A 21,097-nucleotide genomic window follows, 5' to 3' on the forward strand; every position below is an offset into this window, starting at 1 on the left:
GATTTTGTGCAAACTTAAAGACACCTGAGCTTTCCCTGTAGTCTCGCTGATGCTTGAGAGATCTTCGTTGTTTGCAAAAGAGAAAAGTATTAGCAACATCGGGCTGTCGTAGATTTGATATGATATCTGAAGGGAGTGTAAAAACGCTTTTGATCTGTATAGTTCGATATGTGACGCGTTTGCGTGAGAAAATCTCACGAATCTCAGCGAACCTTTGTTAAAAAAGGCGAACAACAGTGTCTACAGGTTTGAGTCATAAATTTGTTTGTTCTTCGAGGATTTCAGGCTGTGCAGTATTAGATACTTTTAAGCGAAATTAAGGTGAATAAATGTTGCATACTAAAATGGTAAAGCGTTTCCGTGACAAAATTTCAGCATCAGTTAACAATATTGTGCGGGAATTAGAAAAGGAGGTGGCAGTGAAATAACATGACAGTGGTATATAAAATGTCCAAATTTACTGATCTTTCCTGTGATGGACTCCAATGACTGATTTGAAGAGGTTTTAAGAGGAGATAGAAGAAAGAAAATGATTTTGGAACACCAACAGACAGTTGATACCTACGCAAGAGCACCCCAGGTTGCTAGCGGACTAACTTGGTGTCCGTCTATTAATTATTAACTACAAATTCTAATTTAAAATTCACTAAATCTTCAATATTTCTTAAATTAATTTTACCAAATATACCCCTCCCAAATATACCCCAAAATCACCCAAAAATTCACAAAACATTCCACAACAGATTCACGGGATGGTGATAGAATTTTTGGATTGCTTGAAACGTGAACGAGATATTTCCATTATTAGCCATGTCAAGTGGCGGAAAAATGGCGTTTAGGTGAAATCCCCCCTTAAACTAGTAATAATCAAAGATTAGGGAGTGGCGTTCAATGATCTCGATCCCAGGGTCTCTCTCCTTTGCCAAGTTGGTGATAATGTCATCCGCCCCTGCAAAATCTGCGGTGGATACCAAATACGCGTCCCAAGATCCATTCATTCGTTGATTGTCCCATGCAGTCTCGACTCCAAACGTAATTAGGAGTGCGTTCTTTCTACGTCGAACGCAATCAAAATTTAAAAACTCGTCCCCAGTCTCAATTTGAACTCCGGAACGGGCAACGGAGAGCAAATAGCATGTTGTGCTTTCACAGGGTAACCAAGTGTTGGTACAGCAAATTCAATGTTCACACAGGCTAGCGTTTTCTATAGCGCGTTTTCATTCACGTGACTACTGGCCATATTGATTTACTGAAACAAAAGAAAGTATTTGCATAAAAATAGAGTTAAATTCCCAGAGGTTTAGTTTGGGACACCAACACGGCCGCCATTTCTTTATTTTGGGACACCAATATGGCCGTTGTGACGTCATGTGAAAACACTCTATACACTTAAAAACGTTAAGCGCTGTGAAGTATGGCCGTTTCAACAACAGGTTTCACAAGAACCAAAATCACAACATAAACTGTATCAGCGCACTTTGAGATTGCTTTAGCTCATGGATTGTTTGCAGACTACTTTACAAAGGTACTATCTTTACGATGGTGTTTTTTTTTTCTGACACAAAGATGGGACATTGATTATATTAACGCAACTATATTTTTAATTTCCATTTTCATTAAAATCTGTTGTATTTTCTTAATACAATATCTACAGACATAATTGTAATATTGTATTTAATAACAATTTTAGTAAAATGTAAAAATACAAATCATTTGCAATACCGCAAGGGACTAATGACGAGTCTTGCAAATTCAAAGACGAAAAAACCTGGTTCTTGTATGACGCCAACATACCTCCGACACACCTTACGATACTACTGAGAGTACTGTTCCGACAAATTAGAACATGAACCACCGACGTCACATCGGAGGTTATTCCACCCCAGGTCTTTGTCGCTAACGTTCCGGCTAAAATCCACCATACGGAAAAAGATGGCGGCTGTACATTTTACCACAATACCTTGCGAACCTAACACAGCCAATAGGCACATAGAAGGCCATAGTTTTTGCGAAAGTCGTCCCTGCACTAACAACAGAGTGTATGCTAGGTTTGAAGTTTTTAGAACTTTTCTGTGCGTTTTTATGAGCGTTTTCACGGTTTTCGTATGCTAAGAATTATGGGTAAAGGTACCAGTCGCCATCTTTGTCGGTAAGGTGGATTGGAGATGAATTTCAAAACAAAAAACAAAAAAATTCATGAGAACGTACCACAGTGCCACGTCTCCTGCAATTCCTAAGCATCGAATAGATTGTTGATTCGGTTCCAATTATTTGTAGTTTGAATTGCATTGGACGAGACTGAAAATCAGCGACGTATGAATTAAGCCAACAGGAGATAACTAAGACGCCATTTCGATCTGTGTGCGCGTGCTGAGGCACAGTACCCGAACACTAAATGGAACTGTTTTAACAATATTCCTTTTTTTCTTTTTCGAAGGAACTGAGAAGAGAAACTTTTTCTTTCCTTACAATGTTGCTGATTAACAGTATAAGGAATGAGTAAAATTTGGACACCCAGAAAAAAGCATACAGACCAGTGTCCCGGAATGGTGTCCTTGAAAATAACAGTAGTAAGTGGTCCCTGTGGTTCGGGCACCGTATTCATGCACATGCGCACCGAGAATTGTGTCCACAATTCGCTTGTCTGACCACCGTTCAAGCATAAACGATCCTACTGGTCAGTTTTTCCAGCTGTTCAGGATCTTATCTGGTTACTGTGGTTCGTAAAAAAGGCTCCACACTGACGAAACCAAAAATTAGTTTGCCGGCTTTACACTCATTCCCTAGCTTTTTCACTGAGACTGCACAAGGCGTGAAATGGAAATTACACCATATTTAACGCACATAGAAATAACGGCGTTTAAATCTCTATTTCCCATTCCCACAGAAAAATGAACTCCTTTCTCTTTAAAGAATGCCGAGATTTAGTTTGATAAATTTTAATAAAATTTTCAGAAGATAAGAAGCTATCTTCTGAGAGGTCACATTTCAGAATATCTAAAGTCCGCAAACGCAACGGTTGAAACAACCTTTCCTGGAACTGTTCTATATGTACAGCATGATAAACAGAACCGCTACTGAAAAGCCTTTACATGAATTGCCGCCAGACTTAAGGATTTATTTGCAGGCTTAAAAGTAATAAACACATTGCATGATTAATAGTTCGACTCAAGAATAAAGAGTGTTGTAGCGATCAATAGAAATGAGAGATTCTTTAGAACATTAGAACCAAATGTCCAATGTCTTGGTTTTAAAGGTTCGCATCGACAATTCCAGTGTTGTCACTTCAATGATTTCCCAGAATCCAGATTATTCGTAGCTCCGTAACTGCCCATTTACCTCTTCAAAACGGGGCAACGCTGTAAATGCAACTCAAGGAAACGCAATGTTTCAAGCTGGCATTATAAAGAGTTCCGTGTACATCTTTAGGTGTGAACTGAAATAATAAACTGGAGAGTATCTTCCTGGGCTTGTGAAAGTGATAACTACTCTATAAAGTTGTGTAGATTGTACTCAGCTTCTCGGTGCCTCTCAGCTACAAACGTTTGAAGAGCAATGGAGAGAGATGGCAGTCTGTCCAAAATACATCCGTGAAAGCCATAACTTTCAAAAACTGCACAAACCCGAGGACCTGTCTGCTACGACTTTTGATGCAACAAGCCCTTAGACAACGGGGCAAGGGTGGCAAACTGTTCCTTGGTAAACGGAAAAACGTTCCACAGAACTGGATAGACACGAGGGTGTGCCGAGTAGGGTATTCACTTGCATATCCACCATACTAACAAGGGTGGGGTGGGGGTAAATCCCCATCACCAAAAGCCATATCCCATGTCATACCCAGTACTAACAAGACCAAAGTCATTACGCTCTCTTCTGCCACTATCCTTCTTCTGCCGTCCACCTCCACCTCGCCTGTCACCGCCTCCCTTGGGGCACTCGCGAGCAAAATGACCACTGTCACCGCAGTTGTAACAACCGCTGCCACCACCGCCTGCAAAATGAGCAACAGAAAATCAATGCTTTAAGCGGTCAAGCCTCACTCAGGACACAGTCCGCCCACACTAGATAGCACAGGCAACCCACGCCACCTGAACTTAGCTCAATGATGCAAAATAGCCCCAAAAGGATCCGATGAAGTTCCATCGCAGGGTTAATGACCAAAATTATTTAGGCTTGAACCTTCTCTAACTGTTGGCCCGTACTCATTTATAAACTGACCTGACTGAAACGTACTATCTTGGTCACAACACCAGTCAAGCGCACAGAAACTATCGTTATTGGCTAACAGACAGTGAGGATGGAAATTATTTAAAATTTCATGAAACACTGAATTGGCGTTCTGTCGATGTGTGTTGAAAAGTCGCTTAAAATCGTTCGTCAAGGTTTGTTCTCCTTCACTCGATATAATTATATTTCTTAAAAGTTATAGATGCAGTGTATAACAGAGGGCACTTTATCAAAATGGCTAGGGAGATTTGACAAAGAAACCAGCAAAATCCTAGTGTAATAACCCCATTTAAGCTGAGGATAGGTTGGTCTCTTCAATGCTGTGTTGTTTCCTTAGACAAGAAACTTTACCCCACATTGTCTCTCTTCACCCAGGTGTTTAAATTGGAACGGGTGACATACTGTTGGGCGTAACCCTGCGATGGACTAGCATCCCATCCTGGGGGGAGCAGCAATACTCCTAGTTGCTTCCTGCTGCAGAAACCAGCTAAGCTCCGGCCGTGTGGGCCACTTAGACTCGAAGTGCGACTTGACCTTACTTACATACCATCTAGATCAGTCAACTATTTTTACTATTATTTCGAGATGTAAGGACTGCAATCTGTCTAACAGTATCAAAATAAACATAATACAATACAATCTTATACTGTATCTATACCTCCGCCCCTGTCTCCCCTGTCTCCCCTCCCTCCTCCTTCACGATTGTAACCATTCCGTTCACGGAACTGCTCGTATCGCTGCGCCATATCTGCCAACTCATCGGGAACTTCCTGCAAACAGTGCAATAAACAGCGTAAAATTCAAAGAAATAGTCCCAAAGTTTCTGTGTTAACACTGAATAGTTAAATGATGATGTGGTTGACGAGTGGAAAGAAAACCACAACCGCCGGTGTCACTACGGACCGAAAGCCGACGAACGCTGCGACCAGAAATACGAGAAAAAGTTCCACGAAGGGACCATTTTTGAATCACCAACGGTTATATTAAGTGCTTAAATAAATAAACTGGGAGACAATGATATAGCCTGTGAACCGGCTCCTTAGTAGGAACACGGCAAGAATATCACAGCGAGCAAAAAGACCGGAAGAGGGAAAGACGCCTCCAAGCTTCGACCTTACTTGGTTATTGCCCGTGTCGTTCTATTTTCACCCAACAACTCACCAGGTTATCTTCTAGTCTACAACCACACGAAGAGTGGTGGCTAGGAAGCATGAAGAAACCAGGGAGAGAGAAGGCGACGGGGCTATTCCCAACCACGGAACCTTTTCAAAGGCTTCAAATGACAATACACTTTACTACAATGTACCTGATTGGCTTCCACCATGATATTGATCAGCTTATGTGCTTGTCTCCAGTCATCTCGTGTCACAAACGTTAGTGACGTACCCTTTTTCCTGAAATAAAGCAGACATCGTAAAGAACAGACCACAAGTAGTATGGTGCGACTGTGCAAGACACTGACGTACTCACCCTGCCCTTCCTGTGCGGCCGATTCGATGAACGTAGTCTTCTATGTTACGCGGAAAGTCAAAGTTGAGTACACACCTACAAAAATGGATGTATCAAAAAAAGTCTACATCTTGAATTTTCTTTGAAGTTAATACCGTTCTATCTTTTGACTTCTTTAGACAACTTCCTCAAGTTTGACCGCTTAAGAGGGATTGTAAATAAAATACTGTGGAGAGCAAGTTGCGGACAGGCTCTTATTTCTGGAACGCCGAGCGGAAAAAGCGTTTAGAAAGACGAATAAAAGTTTTATTATTGAATACACGTTGCAGTCTATTATAAATGTGCTGCAACCTTTGTGAATATGCTGTACATGTAGGATTGCCATTTGACCATATATATGCCGGCTGAAACTCGGTATGTTGTAAACAGTCTTCAATACATAATAGGATGTGACGGGGAGTTATCGATTTCTTCGATTCTCCGAAAATCTTCGTAAGCAGGCGGCCACGAGTATCTCGAAGTAGCGAGGAACCCCATCCTGTACGTCGCACGCACGCATCCGTCATGTTAGTCATGTTAAAGCAATTATTTCTATTTTCTCAGCACAGCACTGCGATTATTCTACGAGTCATAAACGAATGGATTTTTTTTTGTCAATGAATCAATATAGGATCAACAAGCTGCAGTTTGCTAACGACTTGAAACGGTGAGGAGAAGGTATCCATGAAAGCATCTGAGTGAATAGATGAATGTTAACGGAGTTTAAAGTGTATTTAGTGAACGGATGTACTGTACGGCAAAATCGAAGAGGAATGTTTCATGGTACATTGAAATCAACATGGCAAAATTATAGACACAATATATGAGAAAACCTGACTCACGTGACACCCCGGATATCCAACCCTCTTGAAGCTACGTCCGTTGCTATGAGAATTCTGGCTCTGCCGGTTTTGAAGTCATCCAGGGCCTGTTCACGGTCGGCTTGTTCCCTGAAAAAGGAAATTGGAAAAATAAAACAACTGCCTCTGTGTTGTTGGGAACAAGACATGCACATGAACTGTTCTATAAGTTTGTAACAATATAAGCGTTTTTTCATACTGTAGTTTGCTAATAGTGTACCATTCTAAGCTTCTCATTCATTACAAAGTTGCCTTGACTATTACGTAATAATTTTACTAAGAGCATGTTCACAACAGTGCACCACTCAAAACGTTTTACAAAAGACAAGCGAAAAGCGCCTATCAATTAAGGCATATGGTGCTTCATGTACAGGTCACACAATTTTCCCATGTCAACTGACCTGTCTCCATGTATACACTGAACGCCCTCCACACCTGTCAACATGAAGTCACTTGCAATGTCATCAGCTCTAAATGAAAACATATCCATTTACATGTAGGTCAGTCTTTCCAACTGCTGCCTATTGGTACAACTTGCACTAAAAATCTTTACTCATACACGAAATGCCCCAAGAAAAGATTAAGTAAAATCGTGGAGAGAGAGCAAACCACGTTTAGTTATAAGTGCCTTTGTGAACAGAACTCAAGAAAGTTAACCTAAGGCTTTAAAAGATCAATCCATACCCAAATATCCTTTGCTTCAGTGTCAGATATGGTTTGGGGGCTTCCCACTTTCCCCTTGCATCATTTTTCCCAGCTCAAACACCATCTTTTCTCAATAATCCCCACAATCTAAACACCTCTAACAGGCTACATTATTTATGAAGTAATATGTCAAAAACGAGGGCGAGTGCTTTATCACGGGTTCCAAATACTGAGAAACAGATGAAAGCACGAGGCCGCAGGCCGAGTGCTTTCATCTGTTTCGAGGTATTTGGAACCCGTGATAAAGCACGAAGCCCGAGTTTTTGACATGTCTTCTCAAATGAAACAATAAGAAATTAATCTCATTAAAATGCAAATGTTTGATCTCAGATGAAAAACATGTTTCATCTCAGATGAAAACCTGGTGGTGTTTCATCTGGTGTTTCATTGGGGTATCAAGATTCATCCACCTGACCGAAATGGAGGTCATTTATTGGCTTTTGACTGCATGAATTATTAATGAGTTTGAGAATAGCTGGTCAAATTGACCGTCTGTGAACACAACTTTGCCCAGCTGCTTTTAACATCTCAATCAATAAAAGAACATAATCCAAGTACACTATCCTGCCCAGGTGCAATAACCTCTTGCCCAACTGTTCAAAATCTCAATGAAACCTCTGCTACATGTAGAGTCAGGTTTGGTATTATAACAGATAGTCTGTTATAATTTTCTAAAGTAATTGGATAGATTAGTCAGAAATAATCCTGACTGGTGCAATGCGCTAGCCCAGGATGGTATCTTACTTGACTTTCTTGCCAACAAAAATGAGCACTTTGTCATGGACACTCATTCCAGCAATAAAATCAAGAGTCTGGGAGAAAACAAACAAAAACAAAAAAGCAAAAGACAATAATTAGTATCAAGGGATAAATCTTTGTTTGCTAGTTACATCTAGTAGTGATCATGAAGTCCTCCTTGGGATACCTACATGTTATCCCACTGTAATGTTCCATGGTACATCGAAATAAATTTATTGTAGTATACAATGTAGCTCTTCAAGTATGGCACATGCAGTTGCAATGTATGTACATTAATTTACCATACTTAGAATGGGAAATACATGCACATCCCTTACATGACTGAAATATACAGTATGCTTCCTATTTTACAACAAATGAGAGGTCTGCAAAGAATTAAATGACATAATTATTTGACCTTCTGGTGCAGCGAGGAACTGCCCATAATGCTGCTGCTGGAGATGATGATGATGATGATGATGATGATGATGATGACATTGACAATGATGACAACAACAACAAGATATACCAGTAATAAAATACAAGACACTAACAGGTCAAACATACTTACCCTTTCTTTCTTATCTTCTGGATCTAAAATTTCCACCAGTTGAGTAACATTGTGGCAGGCCTAACAAGGCAAATTCAACAAATTATCAGCACTGTCTAACCCTTTAAGCCCTAACAGTGATAAGCATCAAATTTCTCCTTGTAATATCAATGCTGATTCAACCCCTGAGGTCATGAGAATTAAGGATATGATCACCCAAGGTGAATTTTCTTGATATTTTAATAACTTCTCCCCAGTACTAAGAAAAGTATGGAGACAAGACAGGAGAATTTGTTCTTTGATATTAGGGGTAAATGGGTTAAAGGTCTAAAAGGAAGATGTATTGTCAGATTGACTGCCACAAATTCCATGATTTAATTAATAATCCAGTGTTCAGTCTACAGTTGTAGGTAAAATAATTATTGCAGTGTTGTTTTTGTTGTTAATTTGTTCAGTTATCTGCCTTTTTTAGAACTCTTGCTTTCAGCAATAAATGATGTGAATTTATGTTTAATAATTCTATGGAAATGTTGTGAATTTTAATGTCCAGCGGATTTCAAACCTTGTCTTTAGCGTAAAGATGTACCTAGAACATGATGGCTTATACTCTTCATGTAGGTTCCCATTTATATGTCTGAATTACAAAGAACACAGTAAAATGTCAAGGCCAGGGGTGCATTTCTTAAAACTCCCGAAAAGTATTTGGGTCCAAGAAACATTTTTCAAACCTGTTTCTCATTGATTGGTTCTTCATCTTGTAAAGTTTTCAATGTTTTAGCTTTCAAAATTGTTAAAAACTGAATTTCTGGCAATGAAAATTTTGCCCATATTTTAACAGTTTTTCCAAAGGTAGCCCAAGCTCGAAATATGAGCGCTACTTACGCAACAGTTGAAAAATATAAGGATTTGTATGGGAGAAAAACAGTTTATTTTAGAGGCTAAAAATATGAACGAATTTTTAAATAAAAATCACCCACCTTGCTTCTCTTGTGTATTTCTTGCCTCCTATGTGGTTTTTAGGGCGATTTAGCGCGATTCCAGTGAGTTTTAGTTCCATACAAATCCTTATATTTTTCAACCGTTGCATAACTAGGGCTCATATTTCAAGCTTAGGCTACCTGTGGTTTTTCAGGCCCAAAATGCTTTTGCGACTGTTGAGAAATGCATGCCATGCACGTCTAGATTCAATTGCTTCAACAAATTATGTACACTGTATGTACAACATTATCACTGATACACTTACATTTAAATCCAGTGAGCCCACAAAAACTCTCACAGGATCTTTCATATACTGATCAGCCATTCGCTGAACACCTTTAGGCCATGTGGCACTAAAAAATAAAGGAGCAAAGACTATGATATTCTGGAAATTTCAGATACAGTCAACTCTCGCCTTGCGGACACCTTGCTATTATGGACACCCTGATAATATGGACAGCAACTAAATCCCTGACAGAAATAAATTACAGACGTACAACTGAAAAAAAAAAGTCCTTCTATTACAGACTCACATTACTAAGGGCACTAACTCCCAGTCCCAAGGGTGTCTGCAATAAATGGAATTGACTGTATAATGTAATAGGCTTCTTGTTGACACAACACTACAAAGTGGACTCTATGTGTAAGCTATCATTGGGCTGTTACTTAATCCAGTGAAACACAGAACTCTAACCAGTAGCTGCAACTAAACTTTGAAATCTGTTACCTCTTATGTAGAGGTAGCAACAATTTTTTGTGTTTAATTTTTGAAATGCTCAGATTAGAAAGAAAAGATTGACCTTAAACACTTAAGTGGATTATATCAGCAAGAAACTTTTTGTTTAATTATCAAGTTTCTTACGTTCTCATGCTCAAATTTAATTCACTTGTACCTTTGTCACATATACGTTTCTGTATATTATTATAATATGCCAGCTACAGTATGTTAACATCTTCACAATTGACAATGATGACATGAAGTCATTGAAACATCAAATGCCGAGAAAATCTTGAACGTACAATTTTTATAGAGTGATTTTACTTGACCCATGAAACAGAGAATAACAACTAGTACCAAATAGCTCAGGTAAACAAAACAAGACAATGGAATTAGTGCATAATAGCATGTACACTGTAGTAGCCTTCTACCTATTTCACGGGTTAAGTAAAATCACTAATGCTCATAAGGTAATGTTTACAGTAATGTTGATCTCAACTTTTGTATGTTCAGTGTACTTCCAAAAAAAAGGTCAATAGGTCAATGAAACATGTACCAAAATCACAACTCAAAATCACAGTACTTCACACTGTCCCACACCTGGTCATAATAGTCTGCCTGTCAGGTCTGATATCAAGCAGTATTTTCTTTATTTCTGGTTCAAATCCCATGTCAAGCATCCTGTCTGCCTCATCAAGAACCTGAAACAGAGTAAAACATGGTACAGCAATGAGCAATGAAAAAAACAAGATCACAAAGGAGGTATAAATTACAAGTAAGTTAAGTTTTTCAAACAAACTCCTAATGATTTGAACTTGTTAAGCCTGTATTTCAACGTGGCCAAACTAGCTACAAATTAAATTGGTTAGAATGGCATGCATTCATGTTAAGAAAGGCAATCTGAATGGATTGAAAAATTCACTGTTGTGTGTTTACATTCTCCATTTAACCTTTACTGGAACAAAATGGAAATGAAAATATTACAAATGTATGTTTTGCAAAGTTAGAATGCAGTTGGACAATACTCTTACCAAATATGTGACACTTTTGACATCCATAATTTCATTCATAAGGAGGTCATTCAATCTACCAGGGGTGGCTTATGAAGAGAGAAGCATAATGACATTAGTACAAGCAAACACAGATGTAACATTTGTGTTATGGCAACCAAGCGAATAACAGAGTGTAAGGTAAAGTTACACGACAAGCCTAAGTGGCCATAGAGCCGGAGCATAACCTTGTTTTTGAAGCATGAAGCAACTGGGAGTATTGCGTCTCCACCCTGGATGGGAAGCTACATTGTAGTCTATCGCAGGGTTACCCCCAGCAGTATGTCACCAGTACCCATTTATATACCTGGGTGAACAGAGGCAATGCCTAGCCTAGAACCACCAACTCTCTGATCTTCCAATCATCTTATTAAAACTCCAACCCTAACTGCTACACTGACCGCTACCTTAGTTTATTCCATTTCTGCTGTCTTTTATAGTACATGGGTTTAAGTTTTGTAAACATTCATCACAGAACAAAAACTCAATTGATGCCCGTTTAATTTGTACATAACAATGTACAACCAGTCTGACTTCTTTTTTGTTTTTGACAAATGTCACCATGTACAAGCATGCAAAATTTTATTTTTATGTTCTTTTACATCCATTTTGTACCAGCAAGCATGAGCTTACCAATTACAATTTCCACTCCTTTCTGCACCACTTGAATCTGGCCCTTGCGGCTTCCTCCACCATACACACAGACACTGCAAACAACAGTATTAGGCAGATTACAGTTACAGCCTGTACAAGATGGGAAGCAAAGTGACTTAATGAAACGTCAGACAACTATGGACTAGAAATACGTGACTCGCAAAACCTCGCGAGGCGGGGGCTGGGTGGAAAGCCCTCTTTACTCGTATTGTAGCATCAAACGAGGAGATTAAGAGGCGCATAAGAATTTTTTTTGATGAGCATGGTGTTTTTGTAGTTCCACGGGCTAGTTTGCGGTTGAAAATCTATTTCTGACGCGACATAATGTACAACAGGTGTGCAGCGCTGTCGTGTTCGATGAATTTATTTCCCACGGAAAATTATTGACCGCGGCCACAAAACGTGTAATTTCTTTAATGCACTCTTTCACAAAAAAGATTTCTAAAAGAAAGGGAAAAGATTCTGAAGAGATAGTTCTGTGTCCAGTGAATACTGATGAACATTGCAGTTGAAATTTGATCATGCACGCATATTTTTTCCATGTATGCAAATTTTGCTCCAGACAACGCCAGACAGTCTGACGTCATTGTGCGGACACCTTCAAAGATATAAACATATATAGACATATATAAATATATTTTTCGCTCGAATTCGCGCGGCTTAGCTCGAAGCTAAAAATGTACCTTTGAACACGACATTCGCTTGCCATCTAACTCCAAAACAGCAAGCGGGACTAACCAAACTGGTAGGACAGAGGTGCATAGTGAAATGTAGTATGCAAGGAATAGAGGTGGAGGCATTATGGGACACCGGGTCCCAAGTTTGTGTATCGCGGGCATGGAAGGAGGCTTACCTTCCCCTGGAAAAATTAAAAAGTGTTGGTGAATTGTTAGAAGATGGGCAGGGATTGAGTTTGGAGGCTATGAATGGGACTGACATTCCCTTCGATGGCTGGATCGAAGTGACATTTAGACTATCTGGGGACTCGGATGAGCTGACCGTACCAGTGCTAGTGGGACAACAGGAACAGGAGTTACCCATTATTGGATTCAATGTGATAGAGGAGATTTTGAAGAAACACAATGGAGACCCCGTAGGTGTTTCTGAAAATATAATTCGACAATCTTTCCCCTCAGTTCACTATTCCAAATTGGGGACATTTGTCAATATTGTTCGCACAAGGACTCAAGATGCTGGCACATCTGTAGTCAGGGTTGGCAAGAAAGATGTTGTGGTTCCAAAGGGACAGTCAGTTAGAGTTAAGTGTCGTGTCCACCTCGGGCCTGTTGCAGAAGAATTGCCGATAATATTTGAGCCAAAGGAAGAAGGCGATCTCCCGGAGGGACTTCAATTATCTGAGGAACTGAGTAAGATAGCCCCGGGCACATCCAGCCAGGTTACAATCTTAGTACATAACAACATCGATAAGGACATCCTGCTGAAACGAAGAACCGAACTAGGTCAGATTCAAATGGTTAAGTCAGTGTTACCTATTCCGAAGCCGCCAGACCAGGAGCACGTCCAGGAAGGAGATTCAGTTGATGTTTCCCCATCAGAGGAACAAGCACAGGAATTGTGGGACCCGCCTGTTGGCCTTAGCCATTTGGAAGAAGAACAGCAATCCATTGTTCGCCAAATGTTACAGGAAGAGGCTGATGCATTTGCCAGAGACGAGAATGAAGTTGGGTGCATTGATAATTTGGAATTGGAAATCAATCTAAGTGATGACCAGCCTGTGCGAAAGAACTATGTGTCCATTCCAAAACCTCTTTACGGAGAAGTGAAGGAGTATATAGAAGACTTGATCAATTGCAACTGGATCAGCAAGTCCCACTCGGCATATTCTTCCCCCATGGTTTGTGTTCGGAAGAAGGATGGTAGTTTACGATTATGTATTGACTATCGAGAACTTAACAGGAAAACTTACCCTGAGCGCCAGCCAATCCCACGGATACAGGATATTCTGAATGGGCTGGGGGGTAATAAGTGGTTTACTGTTCTCGACCAAGGGAAGGCATATCACCAGGGCTTTGTTGCGGACAAGAGCCGACCCCTTACCGCATTCGTCACCCCTTGGGGGCTATATCAATGGAACAGGATCCCATTTGGTTTAATGAATGCCCCCGCAGCCTTTCAGCGATGCATGGAGGAATGCTTGCGCGGATTACGTGACGATATCTGTATTCCATACCTCGATGATATTCTAGATTATAGCCGAACATTTGAAGATCATGTCAGAGATGTTCAGCGAGTACTGCGCAGACTTCAGGAACATGGGATTAAATTAAAACCATCCAAGTGCAATTTCTTCCAGCAAAGGGTCAGATATTTAGGTAGGATCGTGTCAGCTGATGGTTACTCTTTGGACCCGGAGGATACAAAAGCAGTTCAGAAGTTGAAAAGTGAGAAACCAAACACTGTGGGGGACATCCGCAAGTTACTCGGATTCCTGGGGTACTACAGACAGTACATTCCAGACTTCTCACGCATCGCCAAACCCCTCTATGACCTTATGGCCGTATCGCAGAGTGCTAATCAAGGTGGTAAATCTAATGCTACAGTCGGGGGAAAACAACAGCTACCAAATAACCACAGGATCAACTGGTCAGACGATCACCAGGAGAGATTAAACTTGCTAGTTGACTGTGTAACAAGACCACCAGTGATGGCTTTTCCCGATTTTTCCAAACCATTTGTACTGCATACGGATGCCTCTCATGAAGGCCTGGGCGCCGTGTTATACCAGGAGCAGGACAGGAAGTTGAAAGTTATCGGTTACGCATCAAGGACCCTAACCCCAGCAGAGAAAAACTATCACTTGCATGTGGGAAAACTGGAGTTTCTGGCTCTTAAATGGGCTGTGACTGAAAAATTTCGGGATTATTTGTATTATGCTCCATCATTTGACGTCTATACAGATAATAACCCTTTAACGTACATATTAACTTCCGCGAAACTGTCTGCTGTTGGACATCGATGGGTGGCAGAGCTAGCTGACTTCAATTTTTGCCTGCGATATAGACCTGGGAAAACTAACATTGATGCAGATATACTATCTCGCCTACCGATAGACCCGCGAGAGTACATGGATAGCTGTACTGCTGGAATGGACAAGGAAGCCATTGATGCAACGATCCAGGGACTAACACACCAGAGAGCGGAAGAGATTCCGTGGTTGACTGCAGTCTCTGCGAATATTAGTATTGCAGACCAAGAACCCATTGTCAGCGACTTAACTCTTACACAATTGGTACCGGGAGAAATTCAGCGAGCTCAGCGGGAAGACTCAGTCATTTCACAAATCATGCAATTCAAACAACAAGGATATCCCCCTAAGTTGACAGGCGGCAGGACCAGGGACAATGAGATGTTTTGTTATATAAGAGAATGGAATAATCTTCACATTTCAGCAGACGGAACTCTGTGGCGCAAAACCAAGAATCGACAACAGTTAGTTCTTCCCCTAAAGTTCAGACAACTCGTTTACCGGGAGCTACACACTGAGATGGGTCACCTGGGTGTTGACCGAGTGTTAGATTTAGCTAGGTCCAGGTTTTACTGGCCCCGCATGCAACAGGACATCACTTATTTCATTACAAACAAGTGCAGCTGCATTCGGCACAAGAAACCAAGTACATCAGTTAGGGCGCCTATGGAAAGTATCACCACTACAGCACCCTTTGAAATGGTCTCGATCGATTTTCTTCACCTGGAAAAGAGCCAAAGAGGATTTGAGTATATTTTACTCGTAGTTGATCACTTCACAAGGTATGCTCAGGCTTACCCTACTCGAAACAAGACAGCACGTACTGTAGCCGAAAAACTTTTCAATGACTACATTCCGAGGTTTGGGTTTCCAGCTCGCCTCCATAGCGACCAGGGTGGAGAATTTGAAAATCAGCTCCTGCGTCAATTAAACAAGTTAACTGGTGTCTCCAAGTCTCGCACAACGCCGTACCACCCCCAAGGGAATGGACAAGTGGAAAGGATGAATCGCACGTTGTTGTCAATGCTCAGGACCCTTCCCGAATTGAAGAAGCGCAAATGGGACGAATCACTTAACAAGATGATTCATGCATATAACTGTACCAAACATGAGGCTACTGGATTCGCGCCATATTATCTGCTGTTTGGTCGTAATCCAAGACTACCCATCGATCTTATATTTAACTTCAATCAGGACAATAATGGTCGAGTTGACCATAATTCCTATGTGCGCAAGTGGCGGGAAGACATGGACGAAGCATGTCAGATTGCTCAGAAGACTGCAAAGAAGGCTGCTAGACGTAGCAAAGATTACTATGACAGGAGAGTGTCAGGCGGAGTGCTTCAACCCGGGGACCAAGTGCTGGTTAGAAATTTAGCCGAACGGGGCGGCCCTGGAAAATTGAGATCACACTGGGAAGAGACCATCCACGTCGTTGCTGAAAGATTGGGAGGGGATAGTCCGGTTTACAGACTCAAGCCAGAGAATGGGCGTGGTCGCGCAAGGGTGCTCCACAGGAACTTACTTTTGCCTTGTGATGCGCTGGAACTTGGAAGCTCAGTAGTTGAACCTGTTCATCAGGCCAGGAGAACCATCACGAGCTCCGCATTGCCACCAAAGACAAGTGATGGGCTGTCCTCAGAGGACGAGAGTGATGACCTAACAGAAACCAGATTAGTGGGATATTCACAAGAAACCGGATCATCAAATTCATCATGCTCGGAGCCAAATGAGCCCCTAGACCAGGCCGAAATTGTTCCCACTACAGATGTGGACCTCATCATCGGGAGTGAGAATAGGTCAGTTGACGAGGAATTTTCGGATCTTGATGTCAGCACCGAGGAGAGCGTGTCAACCCGACCACAACGTCAGTGTAGGCCACCACAGATCTTCACGTACAACTCCCTAGGAAACCCGGAGTACCAGCGTGTCAATCCATTGGTTAACTACGTTCAGATGCCGTGGACATCGCCACCGGCTTTACCTGTTCCCTATCATGGACCTTTCTACTATTGGACCTGGCCACAGGTGCCTTATTTACCACTTTCCTATTGCTGACTATTCCGGGAAAACCAGTTGCGTCATCCAGGACCCAAGGTTGAGGATTATGGATAAGAGATTTTGTATGATTTCTTCGCATGAGAGGACTATGTAACATTGACCTTAACTCTCAGTTTAGTTTGTCATTTTTTTTTCTAGCGTTTCGTTCGTCCATTTGTTTTGGAGGGGGAGTGTGTAGAGCGTGTAGAGCGTGTGACACGCGTGTGAGTGGTGCGTGACGCGAGATTGTCTATACCGTGAAGAATGCCGGGAAGAGCGAGGACGAACCATGTGCTCATGGCTGATGTAATCGGACAGTACGCAGTTTGTACTTGTAATAAAACGTCGTTTACAGTTTAAGCTTGTGGAGTGTGTAACACTCGGGCCGGCTCGGCCCAACAAATTTATTAACCTCGCTACGCTCGGGCCTTCGGCCCTCGCTTCGCGAGGAATAAATTATACAGCAAGAGCTCTACCAACCTTTTAATTCCTCGGTAATGAAACTTCTTTACTTCAGACTCAATTTGTAGGGCAAGTTCTCGAGTAGGTGACAATACCAATACTGTTGGACCACCTCTTTGGTTACGAGGTCTGAAATAACGTCATAAATAGTTAAATAACCATGGCATTGCATGTGATACAAATTTGTGATTACAATGAGCAAGACTAGTCTCTCTTTCCTCAAACACTGCTGCTTAACCCTTGGAGAAATAAATTATGTTCCTGCCCCAAAACATTACAACATGAAGATAATTAGAGTATAAATTACTCACGTTTGTTGTCCATCAATATGTAAAAAGGCAGGAAGAAGGAAAGCTAATGTTTTCCCTGTGCCCGTCTGTTGATGAAAAGAAAAAGGTACAATATATGTATACAACAACAGTGGCAATAACAACAATTAAAGGACACATTGGATGAAAAATTGGAAGGAATTTAAACTGGTTTAATTAACACAACAGACTTTGCAGTTGATCTTTTGTGATCATCCAAGACAGAATATTCCATCAAACAATTCACATTCAGAGACAGACCTGCCATAATGCAGAGTGGTTCTAACTTTAGAGTCAATGGATGGAATCCTAAAGTGTGACCATTCACCCGAACAAGCTACTGAGCAGTACTTTCCTGTGGTGCCATTTGTTATATTGTACAAGGTGTTTCTAACTTTTCAGTCAGTACATGTAGGTGAAATCCTAAGTGTCCTAATAGAAGTATATTAGAATTTGGATGTTTTTTGTACAGTTATGGACTCTAGACAGCTTAAAAAACTGCTGTTGGTGTCTGTAGTCTTATAACCTGGGGGCCAGATTCACAAAGGCCTCTTAACTTAATATTTACCCTAAATATTCTTTCTTCGCTTTTGAAGAAACAATACTTACAAAACCTGTTAACTTAGGAGGTCTCCATGGATACGACCCCTAAGAAGATGCCTTCATCAGAGTAGGAGAAAAGAGGATTTGAGCTGAAGTCTATTGCTTTACAAATCGGTCAGTGTAAAATGGAGACTGCAGACTGCAGACTGGGGGTAAAATGCAGACTCGGGGTAAAATGCAGACTAAATTATAAAGACTGAGACTATCTTTTTAAAGTTAAAACACTCGAGGACTGGGTCGCGACCTCACAAGTCCTTTTTGCCATAAAACTGTCATAAAATTAATATCCTTTGATCGGCCCCCACGTTCGTTCGCCATGTTGTTTTTTTACTTCACAAACCGCAATCACCGGCTCCCGGGCGCAAATTCCAAGCCCACAGTAATTTGGCCGGCAGTAAATATTTTGTGTAACGCAATCATAACGCAAAATAAACTCAGTGGTCTTCGATTGAATTGAACTCAAATTGAACTCTTCTGGACCCTGTCTTTTCGGTTGGAAAATCAAGTTCACGTCAAAGCATTCGGTTTGCAAGTGACGTCATTGCCGTCATGAAAGTTTTCTCAAAGGCTTCTTTTGTTTGTTCCACCGATGTGGCCGGCTCTTCCTTGTCCAGTGAATCTGTGGAATCTGCAGGTAAATTGGCTACAATTTCCACAAATTTTAACATTGAAGTAAAAGACGGACCAAAATGAAAACAGTTCTCACGGTTTAAAATGAATGAATACTTTCCGGGATACAACTTGCCCAACTGAACAAAAATAAATTTTAATTTAGTTTGCATTTTACCCCTGGTCTGCAGTGTTCAGCCTGCATTTTACCCCGAGTCTGCATTTTACCCCCAGTCTGCAGTCTGCATTTTACACTGACCGCTTTACATATCCAGCTTCAGGTCAGGCCCCAGTTGTTCAAAGAGCAGATAACTTAATCTAGCAGATAAGTTGCTATCCAGCGCATAAACTGTATTGGTTGGAGTACATTTTCTCCCCTGGATAGCGATTTCTCCACCGGATAAAGTTATCTGCTTTTTGATCAACTGAGGCCAGATCGGCAAACATGAATCTGGGGCACTGCACGCATACTAAAGCTGTTATATGTCATAGTAACTTGTACAAAAAGTATACCTGAGCAATGCCAATCAGATCCATCCCGGACATGATGACAGGCCATGACTGGCACTGCAATTACAAAAGCACACAAAATAGTTTGCTTCAAAAATCATAAGACATATTTGATTTGGCAGTTTTAAGACTGTTTAATCTCATTAAAAGAGTTTATTCATAGCATGACAAGTCACACATGCATGTGCAAAGAAAGCTAAGTCTTGTGTTCTTCAACTCTGAGAGCTGATGTTGAGTGACTGCCCTACAAACATGTATATAACAAAGGGGCATTTACCGGAATCATCCAATAGGAAATTTTGATATTGCATGGTATATTTATTCACATCACACTACATGTATATGTTGCGGTTTAAAAATTTTTTTGGTTTAAAATTTTTCAAAAGTTCTAGTTTCATTTCTATTTCCCTTTGTGCAGTATTCATCACCATAATCCGAGACAAAGAAAAATAAAAATCAAACTGGTTTGAAATTTTTTAAACCAAAAAATTAAATTTGAACCACAACATACACACCTGTAAGGCTTAGAAGGCAATGCCTTATGAGCCAAGTTGTAGTGCAGTTGTTAATTAACTGCGAGTGTAGCTCACAATAATGCATATTTGTGGTTATGAATTCGCAAACAATAAGAAATGTTTACTTTAAATTGTATATTACTGTAAATAAATTCATTTCCCAGGGAAGACCAAATTACACCTACATGCAACATCAAACCAGTCAAAAGTACCTGAATTGGCGATGGTCTTTCAAATCCAGCTTTGTTGATCTCGTCCATTATCTCAGCTGCAAATTCCAAAATTCAAAAAATTAATTAAAAGCAAAATTAAAAGAAATGGTTGTTCACTATCACAGAACAAAAATACATGTAGCAGCCAGAAAACCTGTAATCAAACCACAAGTGAACTCTGACTGGATACATGTAAGTGATTGCAAAGCCAATAATAAATGTAAGTTACACTGTCTTGTGTGTCGCACTACTGTAGTGGCAATCAAAAAGAGCAGGCATTTACTCTTACCAGTTGATTCTATCATGCAAGTGGATTTGAAAACATTTTCAAAATTGTGGATTTAATCAGACAAATGTTTTTAATACAGGTTTAATTTGTTAAAAACAAAACTCAAAGTCAGAGCAAACCTGTAAATAATTTTATGAGAGAAAATTTGAAATTAAAATGAACTTCTTAAGTCTAATAACAGGCAGCATCCCAACTATAGCGCAAATGCTTTCAACGCCATTCTCACCCAGTTATGCACACTTAGTTAAATTGTACTTGACAAGGAACTAAATGAATAAATGTAAGACGCTGGGGACTTACGGTAATCAACATAAGCTTCCTTGAATGTTCTTATGGGATTGGGAATAGCTCTGTCTTGAACAGACTCTCCATAGTTTTCCACAATGATCTTGTTGTTGTCAAACCTATACATGCAATATAATATGCAGTCAAGACATGAAGTACTTTGTACATCCATTACATGTAGCTAACAACTATGGAACACGGGTGGGGCAATCAGTTGGCTATGCATTCATGTATGATAACACCAAGTGGTATTGAGTGGAACAATGTTGCTTTATTATTGAGACAACTTCTTAAAATTTACAAGGAAGCTT

At 40.6% G+C, this 21,097-nt stretch overlaps 1 protein-coding gene and 1 long non-coding RNA gene across 2 annotated transcripts in view; one reads left to right on the top strand and one right to left on the bottom strand.

Annotated features, from left to right (window-relative positions):
- On the top strand, positions 1-3,126 carry LOC146470563 (uncharacterized). Its single transcript, XR_014866995.1, has 2 exons — positions 1-502; positions 862-3,126. It is a non-coding gene; the product is annotated as an uncharacterized LOC146470563 (long non-coding RNA).
- LOC146470564 (putative ATP-dependent RNA helicase DDX43) overlaps positions 2,907-21,097 on the bottom strand; it is a 25,693-nt gene continuing 7,502 nt past the window's right edge. Inside the window, exons 7-23 of the mRNA XM_085121739.1 lie at positions 20,802-20,905; positions 20,213-20,268; positions 19,489-19,542; positions 17,767-17,831; positions 17,474-17,584; positions 11,947-12,020; positions 11,296-11,363; positions 10,865-10,965; positions 9,812-9,899; positions 8,590-8,649; positions 8,025-8,092; positions 6,977-7,045; positions 6,558-6,665; positions 5,698-5,772; positions 5,534-5,621; positions 4,886-4,997; positions 2,907-3,991 (exon numbers count right to left, since the gene is read on the bottom strand). Of these exons, the coding sequence (XP_084977865.1) occupies positions 3,810-3,991; positions 4,886-4,997; positions 5,534-5,621; positions 5,698-5,772; positions 6,558-6,665; positions 6,977-7,045; positions 8,025-8,092; positions 8,590-8,649; positions 9,812-9,899; positions 10,865-10,965; positions 11,296-11,363; positions 11,947-12,020; positions 17,474-17,584; positions 17,767-17,831; positions 19,489-19,542; positions 20,213-20,268; positions 20,802-20,905 (1,483 nt within the window). The 3' untranslated portion in view covers positions 2,907-3,809. The remainder of the gene's footprint in view (positions 3,992-4,885; positions 4,998-5,533; positions 5,622-5,697; positions 5,773-6,557; positions 6,666-6,976; positions 7,046-8,024; positions 8,093-8,589; positions 8,650-9,811; positions 9,900-10,864; positions 10,966-11,295; positions 11,364-11,946; positions 12,021-17,473; positions 17,585-17,766; positions 17,832-19,488; positions 19,543-20,212; positions 20,269-20,801; positions 20,906-21,097) is intronic.

The sequence above is a fragment of the Pavona decussata genome, unplaced genomic scaffold, assembly GCF_977016875.1.
Source record: "Pavona decussata unplaced genomic scaffold, jaPavDecu1.1 SCAFFOLD_113, whole genome shotgun sequence".
NCBI lineage: Eukaryota > Metazoa > Cnidaria > Anthozoa > Scleractinia > Agariciidae > Pavona > Pavona decussata.